The sequence below is a fragment of the Thalassophryne amazonica genome, chromosome 1 (assembly GCF_902500255.1).
Source record: "Thalassophryne amazonica chromosome 1, fThaAma1.1, whole genome shotgun sequence".
NCBI lineage: Eukaryota > Metazoa > Chordata > Actinopteri > Batrachoidiformes > Batrachoididae > Thalassophryne > Thalassophryne amazonica.
The window spans coordinates 62089195-62115699 of NC_047103.1; the positions used below are offsets into that span (position 1 = coordinate 62089195).

The 26505-nt window shown below is 39.2% G+C and overlaps 1 protein-coding gene across 1 annotated transcript in view; it reads left to right on the top strand.

Annotated features, from left to right (window-relative positions):
- ofcc1 (orofacial cleft 1 candidate 1) overlaps positions 1 to 26505 on the top strand; it is a 217375-nt gene that overhangs the window by 188835 nt on the left and 2035 nt on the right. Inside the window, exon 21 of the mRNA XM_034166227.1 lies at positions 3963 to 4142. Within this exon, the coding sequence (XP_034022118.1) occupies positions 3963 to 4142 (180 nt within the window). The remainder of the gene's footprint in view (positions 1 to 3962; positions 4143 to 26505) is intronic.

Here is a 26505-nt window from a genome sequence, read left to right on the forward strand (position 1 = left end):
CCAAATACCGGCATCACTGAAAGCAGCCAAAGATAACGATACTTCTTTGGGATGGTTAGGAGTAATTTTTTCTCTAATAGTTAAAATTTTGTTAGCAAAGAAAGTCATGAAGTCATTACTAGTTAAAGTTAATCCACACAATTATGCAGCAGAACTGCTTGAAAACTACCCACATGGCAGGACGGAAGGAGGTACACACAGGAGTGCACATACATAATATTACAGATTTTCTTTTCAATCCATTCACACAGTGATTCCCAAAGTGTGGGCTACACACTTACAGGTACATGTGAAGGACTGCGGGTGGGACACAAGAGGTCATTATAAACAGGGGTACACATAACTGGTACTCATGGTGCTCATGTGTGCTAAAAATCATTGATGCACAGCAGACAGCAGACAGAGGGACACACTTTTCATACAATCTGTCATTGCTTTACTCCTATGAAGTGCTTCCTTTTTGTTTTCTGCTGTGCATCATTTATTGTTAGCATGCACAAGCACCATGAGTACCAGTTATGTGCATGCCTAATTATAAATTAAGAAGTAAATCTTTCAGTTTAAAATTTAAACTTACCCCAAAATACTTAAAGATAAAGATAAAACGTTATTGATCTCACAAAGGAGAAATTCACATGTTACATCAGCTCTTAAAAAACACAAGGTGGGTGCAAGTAGAAGAGAATGTTCATCAAACAGCGTGTGCAAGGATAAGCAATAATAATAATACTTGTAACAGTACAAGACATAAGAAAATGAGGTAGAAATAGAATATGTATGTATATGTATACACACACGCACATACATGCATATATATATATATATATATATATATATATATATATATATATATATATAAAGTATGTACGTGGGTGTGTATGTATATGATATATATATATATATATATATATATATATATATATATATATATATATATATATATATATATATAAAGTATGTACGTGGGTGTGTATGTATATGATATATATATATATATATATATATATATATATATATATATATATATAAAGTATGTACGTGGGTGTGTATGTATATGATATATATATATATATATATATATATATATATATATATATATATATATATATATATATATATATATATATAAGCCTTTTTGACTGGTACAGTATATAGTGCAGGACTATTTCAATGTCCTAGTTTTAGTTACCAATCCCACAGGTATACATTAACATTAAACAAAGAAAATAACAGTTTATCACATGTATGTTGGTGAAATCAGAATGTTTGTATTTTTTTAATTTAAAAATGACAAATCAGTCCCTTTTCAATTGTATTGTACACATCTCTAAAAACTTAAATCATGTTTGAAAGCATCTAAAAATGGACTTTTTGTATAGAATATTAATTTGCCTTTGCTTTTTTCTCTGCTTCTGCCAAATTTCCATTTTGGGTACTAATTCACAGACTGGTCACAGATTCACTCATTTACCATTTTTGCTTTATTTGATGATAATTTAATGCATGCCATGCACACAATTATAAGCTGACCCTATCAGAGAGAAACAGAGACCGAGAGCTTCCATGATCTTCACACATGGATAACTTCAAGTTTCATGACCTATATAACATGTTACACGCTCTGCTTGCACCTCGTGTCTCACCTTAATACAGGTGTGTGTGCCCTCGCTGCCTGTGTGTACACACACACACACACACACACACACACACACACACACACACACACACACACACACACACACACACACACACGTACAGGCATAAATAATCCTTACATATGAATGCATGATCACAAACACTACCTGTTTCGTTACCGGCCACAGACGAGGCACCACAGGACCCGTGTTTCCACAGTATTCGTTGCTTACGCATTGTGCGTCAGTGCTGCATATATAGGAGCTGCTTTTTGTGGCTAACTGAAATGAACACCACCATTTTTCAGATAATAAATATTGTACTTGGTTTTATAATGAAAGATGCCTCAGTGAAACAGAATGACACTTATTACCTCTGTTAACTGAAGGGAATAGTGGTAATTATTTGGCCACTTCTGTATGTTTTCTACATAATATCTCCAAAAATAACGAATGGATTCCCCCACTACAACAAAATGGTTTTCAGGCTGATTTCTTTTATTTTATTTTATTTTTACACTGTGGGATAGGTCTTTTGTCTCAAAATTAATTTTATTTATTTATTTATATATTTTTGTTTTCTTGATCCTAATTTCTTGCATGACTGGATGGCCCAAGACTCATTTATGCAATTACAAATAGTGATAATTGATGGATGATACAATAATTATTACTTATCAATCGTGCATTTTATGAAAATCCATTAATTGCTAAGTTTGCAAATGAGGAAGCAGCAGTATAAGACAAAGCACAAGTTTTAACAATAAAGCTGCAAATGTACATTGAATATTTATTGGTATTAAATTGGGTATTAAATTAATTATCAACTAATTTGATGATTGATCACTTTGAATCTTTTTTTTAATATTCGGTGTTTCAACGTTTCCCATAATGCCCCTGGTGGCCGCCTGTGCTTCCCAGAAGGCACCGCAGTGTCAGCAGAGTACCGCTGTCTAACAGCTCATGTAAACAATGGCAAAGCGAGGATGTGGATGACATTAATTTACGGGTGATTATGATGATTATACGCTCTCCCAAGTTGAGATGGTTATCTAGAGGAGGTGTAGCACCTGTGATGGACTTTTGCTGTGCCCCAATGTTGTCTTTTTGTCCATACTTCACGAGATGTGTTTACACTGTGAATGCTGAGCTCCTGACACCGGAACTCTGCTGAAACTGACCTCTCACATGAGTCATGTGAGACAGCATGAGATTCACAACTGTGAATCACCGAATTATTGAATCTGATTTTTTTTCTGGTTTCTTGACAATATGTTTGAGATATTAACAAAACAAGGCATTTGAGGATGTTGTTTTGAGCTTTGGGAAACAGAAACATAGACATTTGCCACGATTTTCTGACATTATATGGACAAAACAACAGATTGAATAATAAAAAAACAGCAGAATAATTGATAAAGTAAATTGTCATTAATTGCTGCCCTACTCAGTAATAAATTAAGTGTGGTACATTAATTCTGTTAAGGAATTTAGAGTCACTCAAACTTATGCATCATCAGTATTTTTTATTTTTTTTATTTACTAGGTGTATCAGCAGTGATAGCAAAGTCAAGTATTTAGTGTTGTAATTCATTTTAAAAAGATTTGGTATTGAATTATAATGAATAGTAGTCAGTATTGAGTCAGTATTGGGAGAAGCATTGTTGAAATCCTTAAATGTCAATAAATATATTACACGTCAAACTTTTCTACAGTTTAGGCTGTGTCTTGATGTGACTTGTCCAAAACCCATCATTTAATAAATTACTGCTATATTATTATGGGTTTCCATATCCAACAACCAGTGGATTTGTCAAGAGGTGCCAATTGGGGACCCTTGCAGAGGTAATCAAATATCTCAAAGTCCTTGACACTTTCACCACACACATTTATGATGACTGAGTCCAAGAATTTCTTGAAAAAATGGATCCCACTTCTAATCCATGGCTGTGTTGTCATTAACCTCTTTGAAATTTTCTGTGGGCTACAAATTACGTAGAGACTCATGTCACACCCAGGGTGGAAGAGTTTGGGGCCCAGTGACTTGCTTAAGACACTTCAGCACACTGGTTACTCCTACAGCATGCAGTAAGAAGTAACCAGGATTAGATCCCCCCCCCCTTTTTTGGAGTACAGCTGCTCTTCCACTGAGCTGTGGTTTCCCCACATGATACTACAGAATGAAAGAATACATGTAGACTTTTGTCTTGATGGTGACCTAAGTAGAGGTCCAATTCCTCCTCTCTTCTATTGAAGTCCATCCCTTCTCTCTCTTCCAGTATATTGTAGTTTCATACGAGACTCTCTTTTGTGTGTTTATTTCATTAGGTGACTGTCTCCGACTATATCTGGACAGCAGATGACCTCATTAATGACACTCCTAGAGAGAGTTCACCTGTACCCGTGGGGGAGAGCAGTACCCATGTGGCAGTCTACACGCTCTACCTGAGTGGCCTCAAACAAAGATTCAGACACTTCCTCCGGCAACATGATGGCGCTATCATTGAGGTGTGATATCACTGTCTATAATATGTCCATGTTACTATATATTCTATAGAGCCATCAAAGACTCAAATATATGTTTGCACTCTAAATCACACACGCACATACACACGTTAAATATGCATTACAACCAAAGACGTCTCCAACACTGAAATTAGTTGAGGTCACAGTGGGGTGAATAGAAATCAAATGCACCCAATATAGATCTTATCTGAGGTTTTAGTGAAGTGACCTTGTCTACCAAGTTTACTCCTCCCAGGTCCTTCCATTAAACTTGATATATTGATGAAAGTTAACCCCAGAATTGCCTATAAAGCCTTAATTTTGGCAAAGGTGAAGGTCATGGGGTCAAGGGTAAAAATTTTTAACTACACTGGGTTTTATAATTGCCCAGGTGAGGTCAAATTTGGCAAAGGTTAGTCACTGGGGTCAAGCTCAAGGTTACATCCATCTATCTATTTGTTGACCTATTCCTCCAAAGGGCTTTTGATAATTTCTACCAAACATGGTATGTAGGTGTGAGTCGATCCCATTATTGCCCTTACATGGTATATTTTGGAAAAGGTCAAGGTCACTGTCCATCTATTTGTTGGCCTATTCCTCCCACGTCTTATGGCCAATTCTACCAGACATAATGGGCCCGCAATAGACTGACAGCCTGTCCAGGAGGTACCCGGTGTCTCTCCCAGTGACTGCTGGGATAGGATCCAAGTGATCCTTAATTGGCATAAGTGGGTATAGAAAATGAATGAAAGAATGAATGGTATGTGGGTGAAAGTTGACCCCAGAGTTGACATTAAATATTTTTTTTCAAAGGTCAATTTCATTGGGAGCAGAGGTCAAAAAATTGATTTTCCACTGCAATTTTCCCAAACGTAGGCACACATACAGAATGTAGGTATATTCTGGAAGTGCCTTGGCAAGGTTAGCCAAAGGTCAGTCAATCAGGCGAATGCCAAGATCACTGAAGACAAAGGTCATATTTCCCGAAATTGTTTTTCATGCAAGAATATCATATCCTAAACAAGAAATGCTTGTTGATGTAACCCTTCCCCACTTTTCTGGTATAGCCCATGCCGTCATGCCCACAGATACTATTTTCTTGTATTACTAAAACTTAAAAAAATAAATAAATAACCTGCTTCTGTTGGCGTGTATTACTCCCTTATCCAGTAATAACTTCAACACTTGCATTTGGATTTGAGAAGAGAGGTCCATCACTTAAAAAGGACAAAAAAAAGCAATTTGTTCTCTAAAGTGTTTACCCACTTGCAAGACACACAGGTCACAAACAGACAGACTCACAGATTGTCACCTAATTAAATTCAGTTCTTTGTGACAACTTCTACAACAGCACAAATTCATTCATTTCTTCAATCCTTTTGTCAGTTCCCCAACAGCAACATGGATCCTCCCGACAAAATTAATAATTTGAAGTTTGTCAGTGGAGTGAGGTGGTGTGTGTGTGTGTGTGTGTGTGTGTGTGTGTGTGCATGTGGGGGGGGGCAGTATCTGAGCTAACAATTAGCTCTGAGGCTCTGTCGCTCTAATGGGTCTCCGTCACCATTTGAATGATGGCGAGCTTCTATGAGTAAACACACAGTGTGATATATTTATTACTTGCATCGCACTGTCTGTGTTTGTGTGTGTAGCTCTCTAGACCCATGCATAGCAGATGAGACATCTGGGGAAAGTTTTTCCAAGCCAAACACCAAACCAACACTCACACATGTACAGATCCATAAATATCTGGACAATAAAAAAAACATTGTTGCTATAGCTAACTACAAAGACAAAACTGAAAGCAAATAATCCATCCATCCATCCATCCATCCATCCATCCATCCATCCATCCATCCATCCATTTTCTATACCCTTTTTACTCCAATGAAGGGTCACAGGGGGACACTCATGCATACCTATGGCCAATTTAAAGTGGCCAATTCACCTAACCTGCATGTCTTTTGGTTGGTTAAGACCACCAGGAGGGAATCCACGCAAACACGGGGTGGGGAGGGAGGGACCTGCAAACTCCACACAGAAAGGCCACGTGTGGGAAGCGACCCCACATCCTTATTGCTGTGAGACAACAGTGCAAACCACTAAGCCACCATGCTGCCTGCAAATGATGAATATAAGCTCAAAATGTGGGCATTCTGGTTAAAGTCAGATAATGTAAATCCACAACGGGTGATTTTTGCTTCTTCAGCTTCCTTCAACTTTCAAAAACTATCACTGTTTTCCAGAGATATATTGCCTTCAGTTTTGCCTCTGGCAATTTATGCTTAGTTGGATTCAGGTGTCAGGCACTGACTTAACCTAGCTTTGGTTGGGATGCAGGTTCATTTGCAGCGTGAATGAATTTTGAAGCATTTGGCTGAAAGTGAGTAGTAAATAAAGGCCCAACATTTCAGAATTCATCCTACTGATTTTGTCAGCTTTCACATCATTAATAATAAACAATTCAGAGCACAAGCATTGGTAAACCATGCCATGACACCACTGTGCTGAGATGAATATGATGTCTTGATCCTCTTCTACCATCATTTTGGTCTGGTCTTTTCTTGACTTTTTTTTTAAACAAACTCATATCTGGTCTTCCTGTCTTGGAGGAAGAACACTGGATTATATCTCGTGGGAAGCCCTGAAGTCTTGTCACTAACATTGTGGAATCTAAGACTATTCTTTGCATCACACTACTGCCTTCAATGATAAGCATTGGGCTTATAGGTTTGGGATCCTCTGAAGAGACCTAGTACTAAAAACATCTTGGGTCACTGGTTAGTGTCCAAGTCTCACAGCCATGCAGTCAGACATCAAGCAACAGGACTCTGAAAACCCGGACAGCAGTTCTCCTACAAAGTTATTGTTATTGCCAAACACCCCTGTCTGGAGAACCCATGACTTCATAAGCCCTTGGAGCACATATTTATTGTTTCCTTGTAACTCCAATGTACTGTGGCTGCCATTTCAATTCAGTTTTAATTTATGTTATTTACAAAGCACCAAATCACAACAAAGCTGCTTCAAGGCACTTCACACAAGTAAAGTCTAACCTTAGCAACCCCTAGAGCAAGTGCACAGGTGACAGTCATAAGGAAAAACTCCCTCTGATGATGAGGAAGAAACCTCAAGTAGACCATACTCAGAGACGTGACCCACTGCTTAGGCCATTCTAACAGTTACAAGGTTTTTGCAATGTTTTTACTAAGCGGAAGAAACAGGAAACAGACAAACCAGAATAGCATCAAAAACAAAGTGCATTATTGAGATGAGCATGCAGTTATTGGTGCCACAGTCAGGGCATGTGAGATAAATCCAGCACCCTGGGGTGCAGGCTCAGCGTCCATTCATCATGCCATCAGTGGGCCACAGACTGCTGTGTGCTGCATCAGCTTCAGCAAGGGCATCTCGTGGTCAGTCCAGCAGCCTATGGTGAGTAGCCACCAGTCTCACATGATGTCATCAGTGTCTTGGACAGAGAGAAAAAGAACAAAATCAGTTGGCCAGTTTTAGGTTCACCAGCAGGAAATCAACAGGGAAGCAGAGAGAATACTAAGGTGATTGCCTGCAGCTCCTCCTGAGATTCACCAAAACCCTGTTTACACATAGACGGTAAGAGCTCCCGGAAGTGTCCCGGAAGAGTTTTTGGCCGTCTTAAGGACCAAACGCCGTTGTCAACGCTGGCACTAGGGGGCATGGCTTACTTCCGGCTTTACCGGGAATCGTCGAAAAAAATTATTCAACATGTCGAATAATTCCGGGAGCGCTCCCGGAGAATTCGCGTGACGACGGAGACAACGCGAATAACGGCGTTTGATACTTTTTAATCGCCGTTTCATCCTGCTCCTTCCTGTAGTGCCGCAGTTTACACCGCCGTAATTGGCGGCCGGCGTTGTATCCCTAATCAACGGCATGTAAAACGGCGATAGAGCCCACATTGGCGTCCTCAAAGGCGTTTTAACCGGCGACAGAGGCAGACAAAATGGCGGCGCTAGAGGACAGTACGTCATTCTAAATGCCAACTCCCGGTTAACGGCGTTCCAAATGGCTGATAGGCGGCGGTCAATATAAAAACGCTAACGCGCTGCATGCAGGCCTCTCACTCGCAGCCAGCTCCAGATATTTTTGCAAAGAAGCTCCAGTATGCCTCCTAAAAGAAAATTGGCAGCGGCAAGGACTTACCAAGAGGTCTGGTTCAGAAGCAGAGGAGAGCCCTGTAGTGGAGACGAGCAACACATCAAGGAGGGGAAAAAGAAAGGAGAATAAAAGGCTGAGAGATGAGCTCCCTCCCCCTGAAGTGACAGCTGCTTCAGCCTATTTTACTCTGGGGGCGGTGCCTATATGCAAAAGTTCCTGGAGTAATGCAGGATTTGCCTGGATAAATCCAGCGGTGCACAGGGCATTATCGGCGGCAGCAGAACACCGCCATTCTCACGCGCGTCTTAACCTGCAATTGTAAAGGATAGAACTGGGTATTAACCCCCGTTGCCTGACGTGTGCTGGATGGTACGGAGTCAAAACGCCGCTTTATTCCGCAGATTTAGCGCGTTTTATCTGCGCATTTGCGGCTAGTACGGCGCTCAAAACGCTGGCGAAATGCTCCACCCCTTTCCACCGCGAAAACAGCCAGAACTACCGTGAACTTCGGTCTACGTACTGCCCGCCGACAAAACCGTCTATGTGTAATCTGGGTTTAACAGACCCAGAATTTAGATGAAGTGAGGTTGAGACCTGTTCCATTCCAACCTTAAACTCTGACCTCACAGAGACAGGAAGCTAATGAAGAGATGCCAGAATCTTGTCAAAATTCTGGCAGCAGCATTTTGAACCATTTGGTGATCCCTAATGCTGGACTGTGATAAATAAGAGAATAGAACATTGCAGTAACCCAATCTAGAAGAGACAAATGCATGGATCAGAGTCTCTGCATCAGTCATAGACAAGATGGGATGAATCTTTGCTGTGTTTCAAAGGTGGAAGAAAGCAGTCCTCAAGATATCTGTAATGTGTAGGCCAAAGGACAGTGTGGGATCAAAATCACCCCACGCTTCCTCACTTTGTCAGTGTGATGTATGACACACGAGCCTAGGTTACACGTTAGCTAGTCAAACTGATGCCGATGCCTCTCTGAACCAAGGACATTTCGGTCTTGCTTGAGTTTAAAAGTAAGAAAATGCTGGACATCCATCTTTTATAGGCATGTGCAACTGAGAATCATCAGAGTAGCAATGACAGGTAATCCCATAACACTGCACTATGTGCCCAAGGGGTGCAATATAAAGGGAAAAAAATCAGAGGGCCTAAAACAGACTCCTGTGGAATGCCATATTTCATTTCAACAAGTTTAGAGGTAATGTTGTATAGGACACAGTGAGGGCGACTAGTTAGGTAGGATGTCAACCAGAACTGTAGTGGTGTCTGAATCTATTGCAACCACAACTTCATTTGCCACTTTAGTGAGAGCTGTCTCTGTGGAATGATGTGTTCTAAATGCAGACTGCAGTGGCTCAAAGATATTATTCTCAGTAAGGTGGTCCACAAGCTGCTGTGAAATCACTTTTTTAAGAAGTTAAGAACAGAACCATAGGTTTGATATTGGCCTATACATTTTCATTAGATTAGGGTCAAGGATAGGTATAAGTAATGGTTTATTTGGAAAACATACATCTGTGGAAAGAGGCCACAGTCTCAATTTGAAAAACGTCCCTTCCTGGACATAGACTACACTGTCACCATAGCAGTTTTCCTACACAGATTCCCTGCTAGGCTAATGGATTCCACATTCACATTAATAGTAGGCCCTGCAGGTTCTCTTATCACCTGCTCTGTGGCCTGCTGTATAGTCCTAATGTTACCCTCCCTGTTGAACTTTATCTGTGTTGTCAGACAAGATGACAGCACCATCCACAGTAGGGTGAGGGTGTCCGGCATCAACAAGCCATGGTGACCCCAGAACAAGGGCCAGTTATCAATAAAATTCAAGCCTTGTTGTCTACAAAACTGCACCAGCCACCTATTCAATGACATCAACCTGCTAAAGGCCTCATCATTACTCCAAGAGGGGAGGGGACCAAAGAATATTAATTGATGCCAACACATCTTTCTGGTGAGGTCAAAAGTCCTCTGTATGTCCATTTTTGTGACCTCCAATTGTCTCATCCTAATATCATTGGCGCCGACATGAATAACTGTGTAGCTATATCTGGTGTTGTGTTCTTTTGTCTGAATTTCCTTATGCAACATCAGCATCCGAAGGTGAGGGGCAATGTTGGATGCTATGGCCCCAGAAATACATTTAAAGCAGAGGAAAAACGAGCACTCACAGGAACCAGGAGTGGAGGTGCACGGCTCAAGAACAAAGTCAATATAGAAATAAAGCCAGCAACACTCAAGTGTCCTTCTTAATAGAGGTTTTAATGTCTCATGGCTTCCTCACTGTGACACACTGAGGAAGACCTAGTCGAAACACGTCTCTGCTCCTGATCCTGTTGCCTTGCCGTGAGACATTAAAACCTTTACTAAGAAGGACACTTGAGTGTTGTTGGCTTTATTTCTATATTGACCCAGAAATACATTTAACATCAGCTGACGTCTGTAATTTAACTTTGTGTTTAATAGAATCCTCTATCGCCATTTGAACACCAGTAACAGCAACAACAAAAATAATAATAATAATTCATTCATTTTCTAGACCCGTACACTCCAATCAAGGGTCACGGTGGGGGATGGGGTTGCTGGAGCCTGTCCCAGCAGTCATAGTGCGTGATACAGGGTCCTCCCAGACAGTCCGTCAGTCTATCGCACATATAGACAGAGAAACACATTCATTCACACACATACAATTTCGAGTCACCATTTCACCTAACCTGCATCTGTTTGGAAGAGGAAAGAAGCCAGAGCACCAGGAGGGGACCTGCAAACTCCGCACAGAAAGGACCAGGCAGGAAGTGAGCCTGCGACTTTCTTGCTGTGAGGCAACAGTGTGAACCATGCAGTGAAAGTGCTGCATAATAATGTTGTTGTTTTCCATTTGGCAAGTTTTACGCCGGATGCTCTTCCTGATGCAACTCCAGTTTTACCTGGAGAAACACACACAGCCACTGGTGTTCCAAAGAGGTCTCCCATCCAAGTACAAACCAGATCCTGCACTGCTTAGCTTCTGAGATCTGAAGGGATCAAGCTGACACAGGGCAGACGGCTGTGGAAGTGCTGCATAATAATAGTAATAATAATACAAGCAAAGCATCGTGCAGCGGCATGAAACTCGTTCATGGTACACTGAGTCCCAAACAAGAAGTGCCAAATTTTGAGTCCACAGTGAAACAGGAAATGTCAAATGTTGAACACTTCCTGGATCGACACTTCTTGGATTGACAGACGAGATCTTGTGGGAACTCAGTGGCAATAGTTCACACTGAAACAGTAAATGCCAACTTTTGAGTCCACAGTGAAACAGGAAATGTCAAATGTTGAACACTTCCTGCATGGGTGGAGCTAGAGCAGAGGCCAGGGTTGCACAGGACTCCCCTGAAATCTAATTGGACACCGATGATTGACATGTCATGGCACATGCAAAAACAAAACAAAACAAAACAAACAAAAAGAGCTGCATTCGGTGACACATATTGACTACTAGGTCCCTCCTGTCCAGTAGTTGGCGATGTGTAAAACGAGAAGTTCTAATCCACCTTATTAGAAGAAAAATCTTTCTTCAAATCTAGATTTGAAGCTGAATATGTTGCTTGAACCATGGACACCAAAGTCATATCAGTGAGTAAATGATTGCATTTTATGCCAGAAAAGAGGTCCAGGTTGTTAAAAGCAGCATTTCTCTTTTAATTTGGGTTGCCTTATATATGTGTTTCTGCAGTGATTTTAAATGAGGAGGCAGGTGTTGATTCATGAGATAAAACATGCAGACACTCAGACTGAAAGAAATACATGTAATTTACTCCTCTGTTCTGTATAAAACCTGTGTAACCTCTTAATTTTGCTCTTTGAAGGACTTATTTTTCACTAACCTCTTAATTTTGCTGTCTGAGTGAACACACCAGTGACACAACTTTAGATAAATAAATCTAAAGTTATCTTCCTTAAACTCAAACCAAAAGCAAATTCCTCCAACTTGATATAAATTAATTAAAAATATAAAATCCAGCTTCCTGATGAAGTGGTGTAGAGGAGGATTTTCTTAAAAAGAAGACCTGATAGTTCAGCTACAAAATGCCAGAAAGTACACCTGAGATGCAAGCCTAGATTTGATGTTTTGGTGAAAGAAACTTTTGTATTTCTTCATAATTAATGTAAATAAAGTCCAAGACATATTCAGTGACTTGTAAATGTTCATGTTTCCATCCCGACTTGTCTGAAGAAAACTGACAATAAAACTGATTATTATTTGCAGGTATTATCAAGTTTTAGAGATTTGCTTTCAGTTTGAGTTTGAGGAAGATAATTTTAGAATTTTTATTCTTTATATTTTTTGTATTTCCTTTATTTGAAATGGCATAAACAAATTAAAATGTGTGAAATACCAAGTGTTCCAGTACTTTTGGAGGGCACAGTATCCTAACCTTATGATGAGTGCAAAATGAGTGTGGTATTATTACTGTTTTGTTAAAGAATGTTTAATTTTCACTGTTGCTGCACATTGTGTCAAATCATAGTCATATCTTATATTGTACTGATATGACAATATTGTACAGCCCTGCTGTCAATAAGCTGAAAAGTTTTAATATTAATTTACATTTATATTAGAAAAATGCTTAAAGTGGCAGGGAGTTAAGGCTGTAATTATGGGGGTTCTGAGGGACAGAGCCCCCCAGAAGCTGGAAGGCAAAAAAGAAAAATGCTTAAAAAGGTGGGGGTCTGGGGGCAAGCTGAAAGGTTTTAGCCATGCTAATGCTCCCCTGAACCATTTGTTCTAAAAAGTCTCAATGACCTGAATAACATGGTGAGATGCTGAAGAGCTTTGCTCATTCATGTCTGCGACATATACATAATAATAATAATAATAATAATAATAATAATAATCATAATAATAATAATAATCATAATCATACCACTTATTACAAATTCTGGACCCGCTGAGCAAAAATAATTATTTTCTTTGCATTTCTGCTATGATTTCTTTTCTTTTGAATCTCCAGTCTTGAATGTATAAGCCCCCCCCCCTTTTTTTTTAAACTTATCCACGGCAGTTAAAGAGCAGTCTCTCAGCTGTTACAAATCCACTTGATGTTCAAAAGAGAGATGAAATAACATTTCACCTACAGCTGTATTTTTTCATCACTGACATGAGGACCCAAAAATGCTGGGAGCTGTATGCAAGATAACAATTTATTGTAGAGAAATTATGAACAAATTTGGAACTGTGCAATGAGACACTGGAGGCAGGAGACAGTAACTGGACCAGAGTGACTGAAGTAGCTGAGAACCAGGACCAGGTGGCCGCACACGGAGCTGAGTGGATACAGGAATGCTGAGGGAAAAACACACACACAAACAGAGATAGGTCAGAACTGAGAACAGAGTCAAAAGCTGCTAGTCAGATAGTGAGGCCAGGTACCACGGAATGAACACTGAGTTTCTGGCAAAGGTGGAGTGACCAGGGCTTATAAGCAGGTGGGTTGGTTCATGACAGTTGAGTTAATCAGCTCCACGAAGCCGAGCCTGGGAAAATAGAAAGGGAGGTAAAGGAGAACCGAGCAAAACCCCAAGGCAGCACAACAATGTTAGTGGCATAAAATGTTTGATGGAAAGGTAGATGTATATTTTATATACACTGTACATATTTTAAGTTACATTAGAATTTGACTGCTGGGTAAATCAGAGCAATTATTAAATTTTCCAGAGTAAAAGTCGGTCTGGAGTATAAAGAGCACCTGTCAAAAAAATAAATAAATAAAAATGCATTTACAAAGCATATGTTAGTTGCACTGCCATATGAGTCACACCCAAATATAAGTTACACTTTCTTTCGCCCAACTTCGTATTATGTGTGAAGGGGCCATAACAATGAAGAGGAGCTCAGTGGAGCACATGTGCACCCCACAGCCTGTGCTGTTACTTAATATAAAGACTTTGTAATTTCAATAATGAAGAAGTTGAGACAAATAAACATGTGACAGACAACATACTGGATGCTGTTTGATGCATTGTGAACAAGAGAAAACATTAGATGAACATGGAAAGAGAACTGAACAGTGAATTTTAGCAGCGATATGTGCCAAATGGACTTCGAAAAATAAATCAGATGGACAAATAAACAACAACTTATTGGATGTTATTTGACACAGATTAACAAGGATTCCTGACCCACAGCAATGGATGCACAGTGCTGCTTTTTGTTTTAGCTTGGCATTGGAAACATTTGCTTTTTTAATTTGGGACGTTTGTGCATTGTTGTAGGACACTTTTATTGTTGGAGTTTCTTGTGTTTAGTGCACTGATTCTTTGGTAAGCCCTATATAAATAGTTATTATTATTAACAAACCTGTAGTTTTTCAGTATATAAGTTGCACTGGAAGACAAGTCGCAGGACGTCTGAAACTAGTAAACAAAACTGCAACTTATACTACAGAAATTATGATATCTCTGTGGAATAGGGTTTGATTCCCACTGTGTGCCTCACACACTGTGGCTGTCTCAATTTCAGTTTTTTTTTTCAATTTATTTTCATTTATATAGCGCCAAATCACAACAAAGTTGCCTCAAGGCATTTCACACAAGTAAGGTCTAACCCTACCAACCTCTAGAGCAAGCACACAGGTGACAGTGGTAATGAAAAACTCCCTCTGAGGAAGGAACTCAAGCAGGCCAGACTCAAAGGGGTGACCCTCTGCTTGGGCCATGCTACCAACACAAATTATAAAACAATTCACAAAACAAATATACAGGAAATGTTGCAGGTGCACAGGATAGGAGGGTTTCAGAAACAGACACCACACCCATCTCTGGATGGAGCCGCACCTCAAATAGAGAGGAAAAAAAACAGAATCAGGCATTAGAAACACAACAAATACAGTATAATTTGTCAGCATTAAGCAACCTTGGACACCTTGGACATGACACGTCATCTGCATGGTCTCAGTCTATGGGTACCGGCTTTGGTCGGTGAAGTAACTACCAATGGACTGGCAACGCATCCATGGCTAGTTGTAGATGCTGATCTGCTTCATGGTATGAAATCTAGGAATACGTTTTGGCTTGATGGTCCTCACCTGGATGCCCCTATTTATATGCTTTCTTTTATAGTTTAAAAAAAACAAAAAAAAACAAACATTTTTTCATACAGTTGTCAAAAGTGAGCAGAGTACACAGTAGGCTTTCCAGACACTTTCAATCAGAATTAGGGTGAAACACCTCACACGAACGATGACCCTCTTGCCCTTCTTTCTGTTGTCCTATTTCACCCTTGCTTTATTTGATGTCTCTTGGTGGCTCCTATCTGCTCCTTTCAGATTAACAAGCAGACACCTAGAGTAAAGATAGGTTGCTGGCCTTGACTTTCACCTGCTGGAGACATTAACACCGGTGCTCGGAGTTACATATTCAAACTGAATCCTCCCTGTATATATACATATAGAATGATTATATGTATAAGACAAGATCCACGAATCACCAAAGGGCATTCCCAGCACTTGGAAGAACACTTGAGCTGATTTTATTAGCGATATAATTCTGGCAGTGCTATTTTCACAGCCACAGGCTGCTGTGTACAAAGTGGCCTTTCGATGCAAGGTGACAGCTCCACAGAGAGAAATAACAGATGTACCGCAAATTCTATGAAATGAAACAGAAATATAGATTTTGAAAGAGAAAAAAAATCCCTGTTTTTCAGTTTGAAGTGATGCAGTGACCACAGTCAGGTAGACAAGTTCTCATTCACTACCTCATTTATGATAATATATTTTATAAGCATTGCTGTCTAAATGTATTACAGTAAAACTTGCCTAAACTGTCTACTCGCACTCACCGGACAAAATCAAAACTCCCAATGTTTTTGTATGGTCTTCCATGTAATAAACACTGTGTATACCAGATGTTGTATAATGGATTTTCACTCACATCAGACAAAACATCCCACCCCATCACAATGTATTTCCATTAAAAAACACTCGCAAGTACCAGCTAGAGCAGTCTGGGCGTGCCCAGTCACAACAGATATGAAATATGAAACCGCTTTAGATCAGAGCCCTCTGCGTGGCTGCGAACCCTCACCAGAGCCTGACGGGCACCTGCTAATTGACAGAGACCGCAAAAGGCTGTGATTTGTCACTTTTACGTTTTCACTCCTTCCTCTCCCGTCATATTTTAATAGTTTTTGCAGTGCGCACAACAATTACATTTCGATCCTGGAGCAAATACGTTTGGCAGTAAAGTCCACAAATATGACCAGCTTTACAGCATGAAGTCTGAAAAAGATGCTCAAATGATCCAGTAAAGCCACTGTTCCTGTGGTAAATTACATTAAGACGCGACTGAGAACTTGAAAAGGGTCGTGCGCATGTTGACGTCATTGCATGGGCACAGAGTTACAAAGCTGGAAAAGCATAAATCAGGGTTTAGGATTTTAAGGTACCACTTCACAGTGGACTTAGAAAAAAGAGTGATAGATGGGGTAGAGTTGGTGTAGGGGTAGAGGTAGAGTTGAGCTCAGCTTTTCTTAGCTGCCTCACTTCTGCAAAATACATAGCAGACAGGAGCCAACAGGGTTTATAAATGTTTTTCACCGTTACTAACTATGTAAAAAAAGGTTAGCAGTCTAAAAGTTATCGGAACTAAATTTATTGGAAGCTAATTGGTCTGCGGATGGTTTTTGAAGTTAGCTGAAAAGCTAATCCGCTACCAGAGAAGTTAGCTTTGATAATTAGCGGTTAGCGGAACTGTGCCCACCACTGCATTTTTCAGACAAACTGTTTACCCAGCCTTAAAATGAGGCAGGGCCCTATTCAAGGTCAGCCGTTTAATCAAGGAAATAGGTAAGCCTAATTGGTGCTGGGGATTCCCCGTAGATTGTTCGGCCCTCCTGACTAACTAATCCATTACATACATACAACAGATTTTGTCCGTTTTATACATATAGCACATTTTGTCCATTTTATACATATAGCAGATTTCGATTATAACAGACAAAATTTGCTGGTCCACCTGAATCCATTATATGCGAGTTTTACTGTATTTTGTTTGCTTATCTAAATGATACTATATTTTATGTTGATGTGAATGCATTTTGTTAATAAGCAATAAGTAGCTCAGAAGTAGTTCATTCTCTTAGGTGCCTCCAGTGTAAGGCTAATGGGAGCTGTAGCCCAACAATGGATTCACACCACCATAACTTTTCCAGAAACCTGTCAGCTGTCATTTAAAAGTCAAAGATCATAGCCTCAGTTTTTCAAATTCTCTGAATTATCCAGTCTTATATCACCTCTGTATCAGCACCTATAATATTTTCTGAGCACTACACAGATAACTCACATGTATTATTATTGTTGTAATCAATGATTGATGAGCACTTGTGAAGCTGAGGGATTAGTCCTCTGGGTTTGCACAAAGCCAGTCCTAACCTCTTTGGGGCCAAAGTTCTGATAAGGGACCCTCCTAACTGATTCATGAGATGCTTAAACCATTTGGCACTGACACACAGTCACCAAATATGCCAGTGGTCTCACTACAATCTTGCCTCATTTTATACAGCTTGCTTCATCTGTCAGTTTCAGAATAAATAGACATGTACAGAAAACAATAAACATCCAGGTTTAGTATATATACTGTATATATTTTTTGTGACACTGGTGCTAAACTGATATTTTTAATACTGCTCCGATACCTAAACAGGGCTTGAGCTGATACTTACAAAAAATTAACTGTTAAAACTCAATAAACATGTTTATATATAAAAAAATTACAATAAGAAAAAATTGACTACATAAAATAATGGCTGTTTTATTGTTATGACCAGTGTTACCACAGTTACGTTTTCAAGTTAATTTATTATTTACACTTTACAGTTACTTTATACAGTTACTTCATTAGCAGCTGTGGACAACTTGTCGGCAGTTGCTGAATGTAACTAATAAAGTAACTAGTAATCTAAGTTGGTTATTTTCAAGATTGAGTAGTCAGAAAAGTAACTATTAGTTGCTGATTACTCAGTCTTAAGAGTAACCGAGTTAAATTACTACAGTTGTTACCTTATTAGTTACATTACTTATTAGTTACAAGTTGTCAGCAGCTGCTAATAAAGTAACTGCATAAAGGTGCTAATGATGTAACTGTATAAAGTAACTGTAAAAAGTAACTAATAAAGTAACCTTTCAAAGTAACTGTGGCAACACTGGTTATGAAAATAAATATAAATCTGAATATCCAATTCAGCAATATGTTAGCACCTTAAATATTTAGATAGAAATAAACATACAACATATTTACACAGCTTCACATATTATATTAAACCTAAATCATTTGTAATAATTTTACACTGAATACATTTTGTTATAATCATTGTGTTGTAAAGTAATACTGTTGCAATACCTAAACAGGGCTTGAGGTGATACTTACAAAAAATTAAATAAAGATTACAATAAGATAAGAAAAAAATTGACTACATAAAATAATGGCTTTTTTATTGTTATGACCAGTGTTACTACAGTAACTTTTTCAAGTTACTTTATTATTTACATTTTACATATAAATAATACATATTTACATGTTTATATTTACATATTTACACAGCTTCACATATTATATTAAACCTAAACCATTTGTAATAATTTTACACTGAATACATTTTGTCATAATCATTGTGTTGTAAAGGACCACTTACCTGACCACTGTTCTCAAAATTCATAATCATGACTTTTTTTTTTTTTTCTCTGTGTATGTGTGTGTGTGTGTGTGTGAGAGAGAGAAAGACCCAAAGGAAAGCTTTGCTTCATCCTGGCATGAAAATTGTCACCACATTCAATCACTAACATTCAGTATGATATTAGGGAGAGGTGTAGCCCTATGTGACCCTAATGCGTGTCTTAGACAATCTGGCTCTGGGTTTGTGAATGTTCTGGGTCAGGACCAAGACCCAAGCTTTCAATGAGCTCCTAAACACGGCCATCAGAATCTTATCTGTACAAAATGAGTAAAGTTGTGGGAACATTCACGTATCTCGTGAGTGACAGTCATGTGTCTAGCTACCCTTGTCTCTTCTAATAAAATTTTAATGTTTCATGTAATCACACGACACCAACCAAAAACATTTGACATTACTTCATTCCCTGTCCCAGTTGGCTAAATACCTGTTCCTTCTACTGAAGAAGTCTGCTTTCATTTCATGAGGAAATATTGACGGATGGCTCATTTCATTTAAACAGCTGTTTTTGCAGGCAGCGTCCTGGACACCGATGCCCTGAAGGATGCACTCCTCCCTTAGACTAACATGACCACAGCTCCAGGGGCTTGTACAGTACTTTGCATAATACACACACATTTACACCCAAAATTTGTCTAAACGAACACTTTAAAAAGTAAGTCCTGGAAGAAGTGCCCTGAGCTATAGACACTGCGTGGAAGGCATGAAACAAGCGAGGTGTGTCCTGTTTGATTTACTGGGGAACAAGAGCTAGAGAGACTGTAAAAGTCATGCGAAACTAAATATTTCTGTTGTTTATTTAACTCTTATTGAACGGAGTATGTTGACTGAAAGTTTTTTTGCTGTCTTCTGTCATTAGGAAGAGGAGGGAGCGGGGTCAGAGGAGTAAATTTGAAGTAGTGGGTGTATCATAAAATATTGTAATGAAGACTTTATTGACTTGTGCATTAAATTCTGTTTAAAGAAAGTTAATAATAATGATCCATCATGCGCTCATCCCGCCTGAGGCAGCTGTCTCTAATATTGACCATGTTGAAGGAATCTTTTAGCTGAATCACACAATACAAAAAGTTAAAGCGACGCTGCCATCAGTGTGTGCCCATAAAAGGCATTAAAGGTAAAGCTGGGTGTAGCTTTTCAAATGCTCATTACCTATAAACAGATGTTCTCCAGCTGCCGTCTCACAAAATGCACTGCTGACAGCAACTGTTAGGGCCAAAATTATGCAGGGAAATGCATCTCTATAACCTGGGACTTTCAGAGAAGGCCTCATAACCACTCTGTCTGAAGAAACAAGATGGCTGATGAAGAAATTAATGTGGGCAAAGTCATTATCTTCCCTCCTAAAACCACAGTGGGTTTATGTCCCCCTGTGTCGTTTTTTTCTCCCGGGCTAGCATTTAAGTGTCCGTGGACTTATAAAAAGATAGGACAAGCCAACTGTGATGCTTTTGTCTGCTTTCCTCCATATGGGGAGCAGCAGCATATGCAGGAACTGGCTTCGCTTCTGTAAAACTTCCATTAAAGATGCACAACTAAGGCTCTGCCAGCTTGAATATTACCTCTCTCCGCAAATTATTTATGGTTTGGAAAAAACGCTGATGATGAGCATCTCGAACCACTTGCATAAATAAAAAAAACAAAAAAAAAAACACTTTTTTCTGCATTGGTTTTTTCTGCTGCTTTTCTGAGACGTGCTTAATGGTTTCGAGAAACATAAATGTGCATTGAGCATATCCACTCAAGCTGAGTGACATACATACTGCTTTATGCATTTTTCAGAAATTTAGGAGAACATTTTTCTTTTGGCTTTGCTGATTTTTTTTTTTCTTAGTTAAACAAACTGATAAAAATATGGGCCATCAGGTTTAGGCAGACATACTTAAAAATAGACCTATTTTTGAAATGCTGAAAGCAAATATATATGTATTTATCTATCCATCCATCTATTATATATATATATATATATATATATATATATATATATATATATATATATATATATATATATATATATATATATATATATATATATATATAGTGAAAGCTCTGTTTTGCAACTACACAGCAAAATAACAAGTTACATTAACACTGATAGTGTTAAAGTTAACACTTGAAAAGTGTATATATGTGTATAAGTGTTAAATTCACATGATTGAATGTGTTAATTGTTTAAGTCACGTAGAGTTATTTCAACACTGTCCGTGTTGAAAAAGTAACACTGGCTAACACAGAGTACTGTGCATAATACTCTAAACTAGTGTTAGAAAATCAACACTACCATTTTAGCCCTAACTACAGGTAGCAGTGCTACTTCTGGACCACCATAATATAAAATGTTTTGTTCAAACTACATGTTCTCAAGATGTTAAGTGTTAGCCAGATAACACTCTCAGGGTGTTAAAATGTAACACTTTCAAAAGTAAGCATAGGCATATGCAGACTGAATCATTCAGCTTTTCAGGGTCACCACAGCAGATCTGAAATCGATCTGCATGTTGATTTGCCAGAAGTTTAATGCCAGATGTACAGCCTGACAAAACTGATAAAATAACACTGCGTTTTCATTCTGAACTTCTGCTTTTGCTGTATTGATGCAACTATGCTAAGCATAAAGTAAATGCATGATATAATAACCAGTGATCATATTTTATTTTTTTGTCTATTTGGACATGTCTCCTTTTTCTTATTTCCCACTAACCCACGGACTGTAGAGAGGTGAATTAACACTATGTGATTTAACACTACGGTGTGACACCAGTGTGGTGTGAACTTCCTTGAAATTAACACCAAAATGTTTACACTGACATGTCTTAACACTGACAGATTGGTTTTGTGTAATCGCCCCCCCCCCCCCCCCCCCCCCCCCCCCCACACACCCTCCTAATATTGTAGGGCTTGTTGAAGGACTAAGGTCCTGTTCATACAGAGACAGGCTTAGGCGTATCCAGAAAAGTTTTGTATCCTATTTGCATTTTGTCCACATGGAGCCAGGATTTTCACAGACCGAAAATGCTACTTTTTGAAAATTGGTTTCAGAGTGGAAAAATCTAAAAATGCCAGATTTGCATTTTCATGTAGACAGCCTATACGGAACTTTTCTGAATTTATGATGTCATAGCCCCACCTCTCTACCTTCAGTTGCTCATAATGAATTAAGATAAGATAAGAAGACTTTATTAATCTCTCAATGGGGGAAATTTCAGTGTCACATTACAGCATAGAACAGTAGGAGTAGACAGAAGGGCATGCAATAAAACAAACAAGTATCTCTTAAAAAACAAGAACTAAAAAAAGCACTGAGTGCCGGGTAAAGCTAAGGCTACCATTGTTCAGTTCAGTGCTGCACTGCCGGAATGTTATACACTGTCAGGATGTAAAAGTGATCAAATAAGTGACTTCAGCATGAAATGTACGGTAAGTTACTCTGATATTTACAATATGGACAGGTTAAAATATAGTAGGTAAAGTGACTTGAGTTTACACCATAAGTTAAATTATTGCACCTAATAAATACAGCAGGTAATGACATGATTATTGTCCTGGTTGCTATGGTTACCACAGTGCTAGCGTTGTTCATTGTGTTGTTGTTAACAGTGTAATTTAACATGCCTTTTTTTGTCTTGGGATTTATTTTCATCACAAGCAGAATGCTGAAGAGATGAAGTATGGCTGTGGTGAATGCTGATCGTGAATAAATGAGGCACTGTGATGCTAATAAAATAATTACAGAGAGGACTTTCAGCTTTTAAATTTTTTTTTCATTTTGTTGGTGTTGGGACTAAGTGCCAGCATTCTCTGGCTCAGGCTGAGAAAAATGCACGGTGCAAACACAGAGGGACTGTGTCAAAAACCCATTTATTCACAAGAAATTCCCATGATAAGGAAGTAAAGCATTTCCAGATATCGTCTTCCAAAATAAGGATGTCTTATGTGGATAACAGTGTTTCAGCAGGCTGTGATGGTGGATCTGGCTCAAAGGACACAACAGGTCAGACTGAAATACTTTATATTTACTCTGTGTGCCGCTTTATAAAGTTCTAGTTTGTGCTACTGTTAATTAGCTTCTTACACCAGTTCTGCCCATATGTCACATCTTCTTCTTTGTTTTTTTGTGTAAGTGTTGCAGCGCAACATACAGGCCTAGCATATGTACTACATCATTTTCAAGCAGGTTAAGCATGTTTGCGTGGATGGTGATATGCCTTGAAATGATGCGGTGCTTACGGAACACCTTCTGAAAATGACAAAGAAAATGACTGTATAGGGAAAGTTCCATTTCCGTGTGGACAAGGCCAGAGTCCTTGGAACATTTTGGTGGCACTGAGGTGTGTGTGAAGGAGAATATACACAGGGGTGCACATAACTGGTACTCGTGCTCATATGTGCTAAACATCATTGATGCACAGCAGAGGGAAACACTTTTCCTGCAATCTCTCATTGCTTTCTTCTTATGAAGCGCTTCCCTTGTGTTTTCTGCTATGCATCATTTATGTTTAGCGCGCGCAAGCACCATGAGCACCAGTTATGTGCACCCCTGAATATATATATATATACAAGTAGCATGGGGGGCGGGGGGGTGCTCTGTTTCCCCATGGTGACAGTTGTGCCACAGCTCAGTGGTCTTTTACTATCGTTAATTATGCTGATGTGAGATGGAGGCAATGTTTTAACAACATTATGATACACATATGCTGATTGGTTCTCACTGCAAATCTGTAACTTTTCAAACACATCACATCCACTGGTTTAATGCTCAAGATATTGATGCCTCATAATCACTGAACCATCTCAATCAGTCAACACTCGCATTGCTTTCTGTCTGTGGCATTGTTGACTTTTTAACCTTTAAGACATTTTATAAAACTTTAAGGTGTTCTTATGGAATACACAAATGTGGTACTTGTCAGGCTTTTTGCAGATCCCTGTGAAAATGATCTGATCAGAGAAAGTGAGAAAAGCAAAGTAGAGTAAAACAAAGAGGATTAGATGTCCACAAGGGACACCTCATTATCATGCCGCACCATCAAACCTGTCATTAATGGGAACCTTTCGTCTTGGCTCGCCATGACTCAGTCCACTGTCCGACTGCACATCACCACGACTCTTCTCCGGACCAATATTGACCTAATTTAGTATGCAGAGAATATGAAGAAGTTAACCTTTTGAAAAACACCTTCGAGCAACATTAATTGACAAACCGCATCAATTCTCCCTCCTACCCCTCTTTTGTAATTACTCTGCCGCACGTTTGATTGCCGCTGCGGAGCTGAGGACCCACGCTTCATTTGCCGTGAGGTCATCAGCAGCCCTCAGAAATATGAATATGATTTATACAGAAAGTGAATGTGGGGTCTTTGTGTGTGTGTGTGTGTGCGCGCTCTCTGTTTTTAATATCTATCGTGTGTGTATGTGTGTGGCTATGAGAGAGAGAGAGAGAGAACGTCCTTGGCTGTGTAGTGTATGTTGCATGAGGAGATTAATACCTCCCTGGCAGCCATATCTGCTTCAGAGGAGGACTTCTCCAAAGTACACCACATGCAATTATCTGGCAAGTTTATACTAGTTTCAGATAAAGAAGCCCTCTGTGGCACATTTTTCAGCTTTTCTCAGTTGCTGTTTGCATCTTCTGAAAAATACAAGCCTGCATATTTGACAGTGTGAGGTAAAAATTCAACAGTATTTTTTTTTTTTTTTTGGTGGTGGTGGTGGGGGGGCATGTATTTTGTCTACTGGAGGGTTCTTTGTTGTTGTTGTTGTTGTTGTTGTTTGGTTCATCATCAGTTTGTTTGCAGGGTGACTTGAAATATTTGCTGGTAGAAGAATGAAAACACAATATATTTAAGTGGGATATCTCATCCTTAACTTTGAGAGATGGGGCAACGTATCTTCCACATGGCGCAAAGCAGCACACGGCGCATCAGGAGTGTTATTGCAAGTTGTGATGCAGTTGCTGTTTTCACACCCAGTGCCCTTATTCTTTGAATAGTGAGTTCACTGGCAGTTATTTGTGCATACATTGGTGTGTCGATCTTAAAATATGGTGTGGTTAGGCACAGTGTTGGTGTTTTGCTGTTGTGAGGCAGCAGAAAGCAATTGTGATCCAGACCATTGAAAAACCGGTCTAAAGTTGCCCACAGGGTTTTTGTGCTACTTGTATTTAGAAGGCACAGTATTCAGATATGCCTTATATATGACGGTTCGTGGTGCATACACACTTTGCTTGTACACACATTGGAATGTAATTGAAAACAACAGTTAAACAAAACTTCACCTCACTGTTTCACCACGGAGAGCATTGGTGGCTGTTGTCTGCTTTGATGTACTGCACTCAGGTGTGTTAACTCACCTGGAGTCTATCCCAGCAGTAGTAGGGGCTGGAGTCTATCCCAGCAGTCACTGGGTGTGACGGAGGGTACACCTTGGACAGGATGCCGGTCTATCACAGGGCCACATATAGACAGACAAACTCAACCACACTCACATATATATATATATATAGACATAGACAACTTTATTCATCCCACCAGGGGCAATTGGTTCCACCAGGGGCAATATATATATATATATATATATATATATATATATATATATATATATATATATATATATATATATATATATATATATATATATATATATATACAATCAATTTAGAGTCACCAGTTCATCTAACCTTCATTTCTTTGGGAGTGGGAGAAAGCCGGAGCACTTGTAGCAAATCCACACAAATATGGGGACAACATTCCAACCCCACATGGAAAGGACCGGGTCAGAAGCAAACCTGGGACCTTCTTGCTGTGAGGCAGCAGTGCTAACCACCAATCCATCATTAAGCACCAATGAAAATGGCAGTCTGGTAAATATTGTTTAATGTTGTGCCCAAAACATATGGCAAATACAAAACAAAATGCCCTTTTCACTCTATTTCTTACTTTGTGCTAAGATTAGTGGAGTTGGACATGTCCCAGATGCACTTTAGATCATGTGCTATAAATTGTCAAGACAAGATCCAAGGTGTTTCTCAGTGTGCCCACTCTTGTTTGGTTTTCTGTCTGTTCTTCAGATGCTCCTGACTGTCCAGGGTCACCACAGCATATACAGCACAGTTCTGCATTGGGTTTTGCCACAAGTTTTACCTGACACAACTCCAGTTTCATCTGGAGAAACAGACACAGCCCCTGGTCTTCCATCCAAACTCAGCAGGACCCACTGTGCTTAGCTTCTGAGATCTGATGGTATCAAGCTTACACAAAGCAGTCTGGCCATGTTTTGGGTTTCTGTATATGAGTCAGAAAATATAAGTGTGATTAATGGTTGAACTAATAGAGTTCAACAAAAGTTGATTCAGTTGTTCTTTGTGAGTTAAATTTCTGACTTCTACAATTAGTCTTTGGAGGTTTGAGCACCATAAAATATTACTTCCATCCCTTGTTGCACTCATTTCAGTTTTTTGAATGCAAGTATTGTTGCCAATTTAGCAAAACAGCTGGTGGTGGT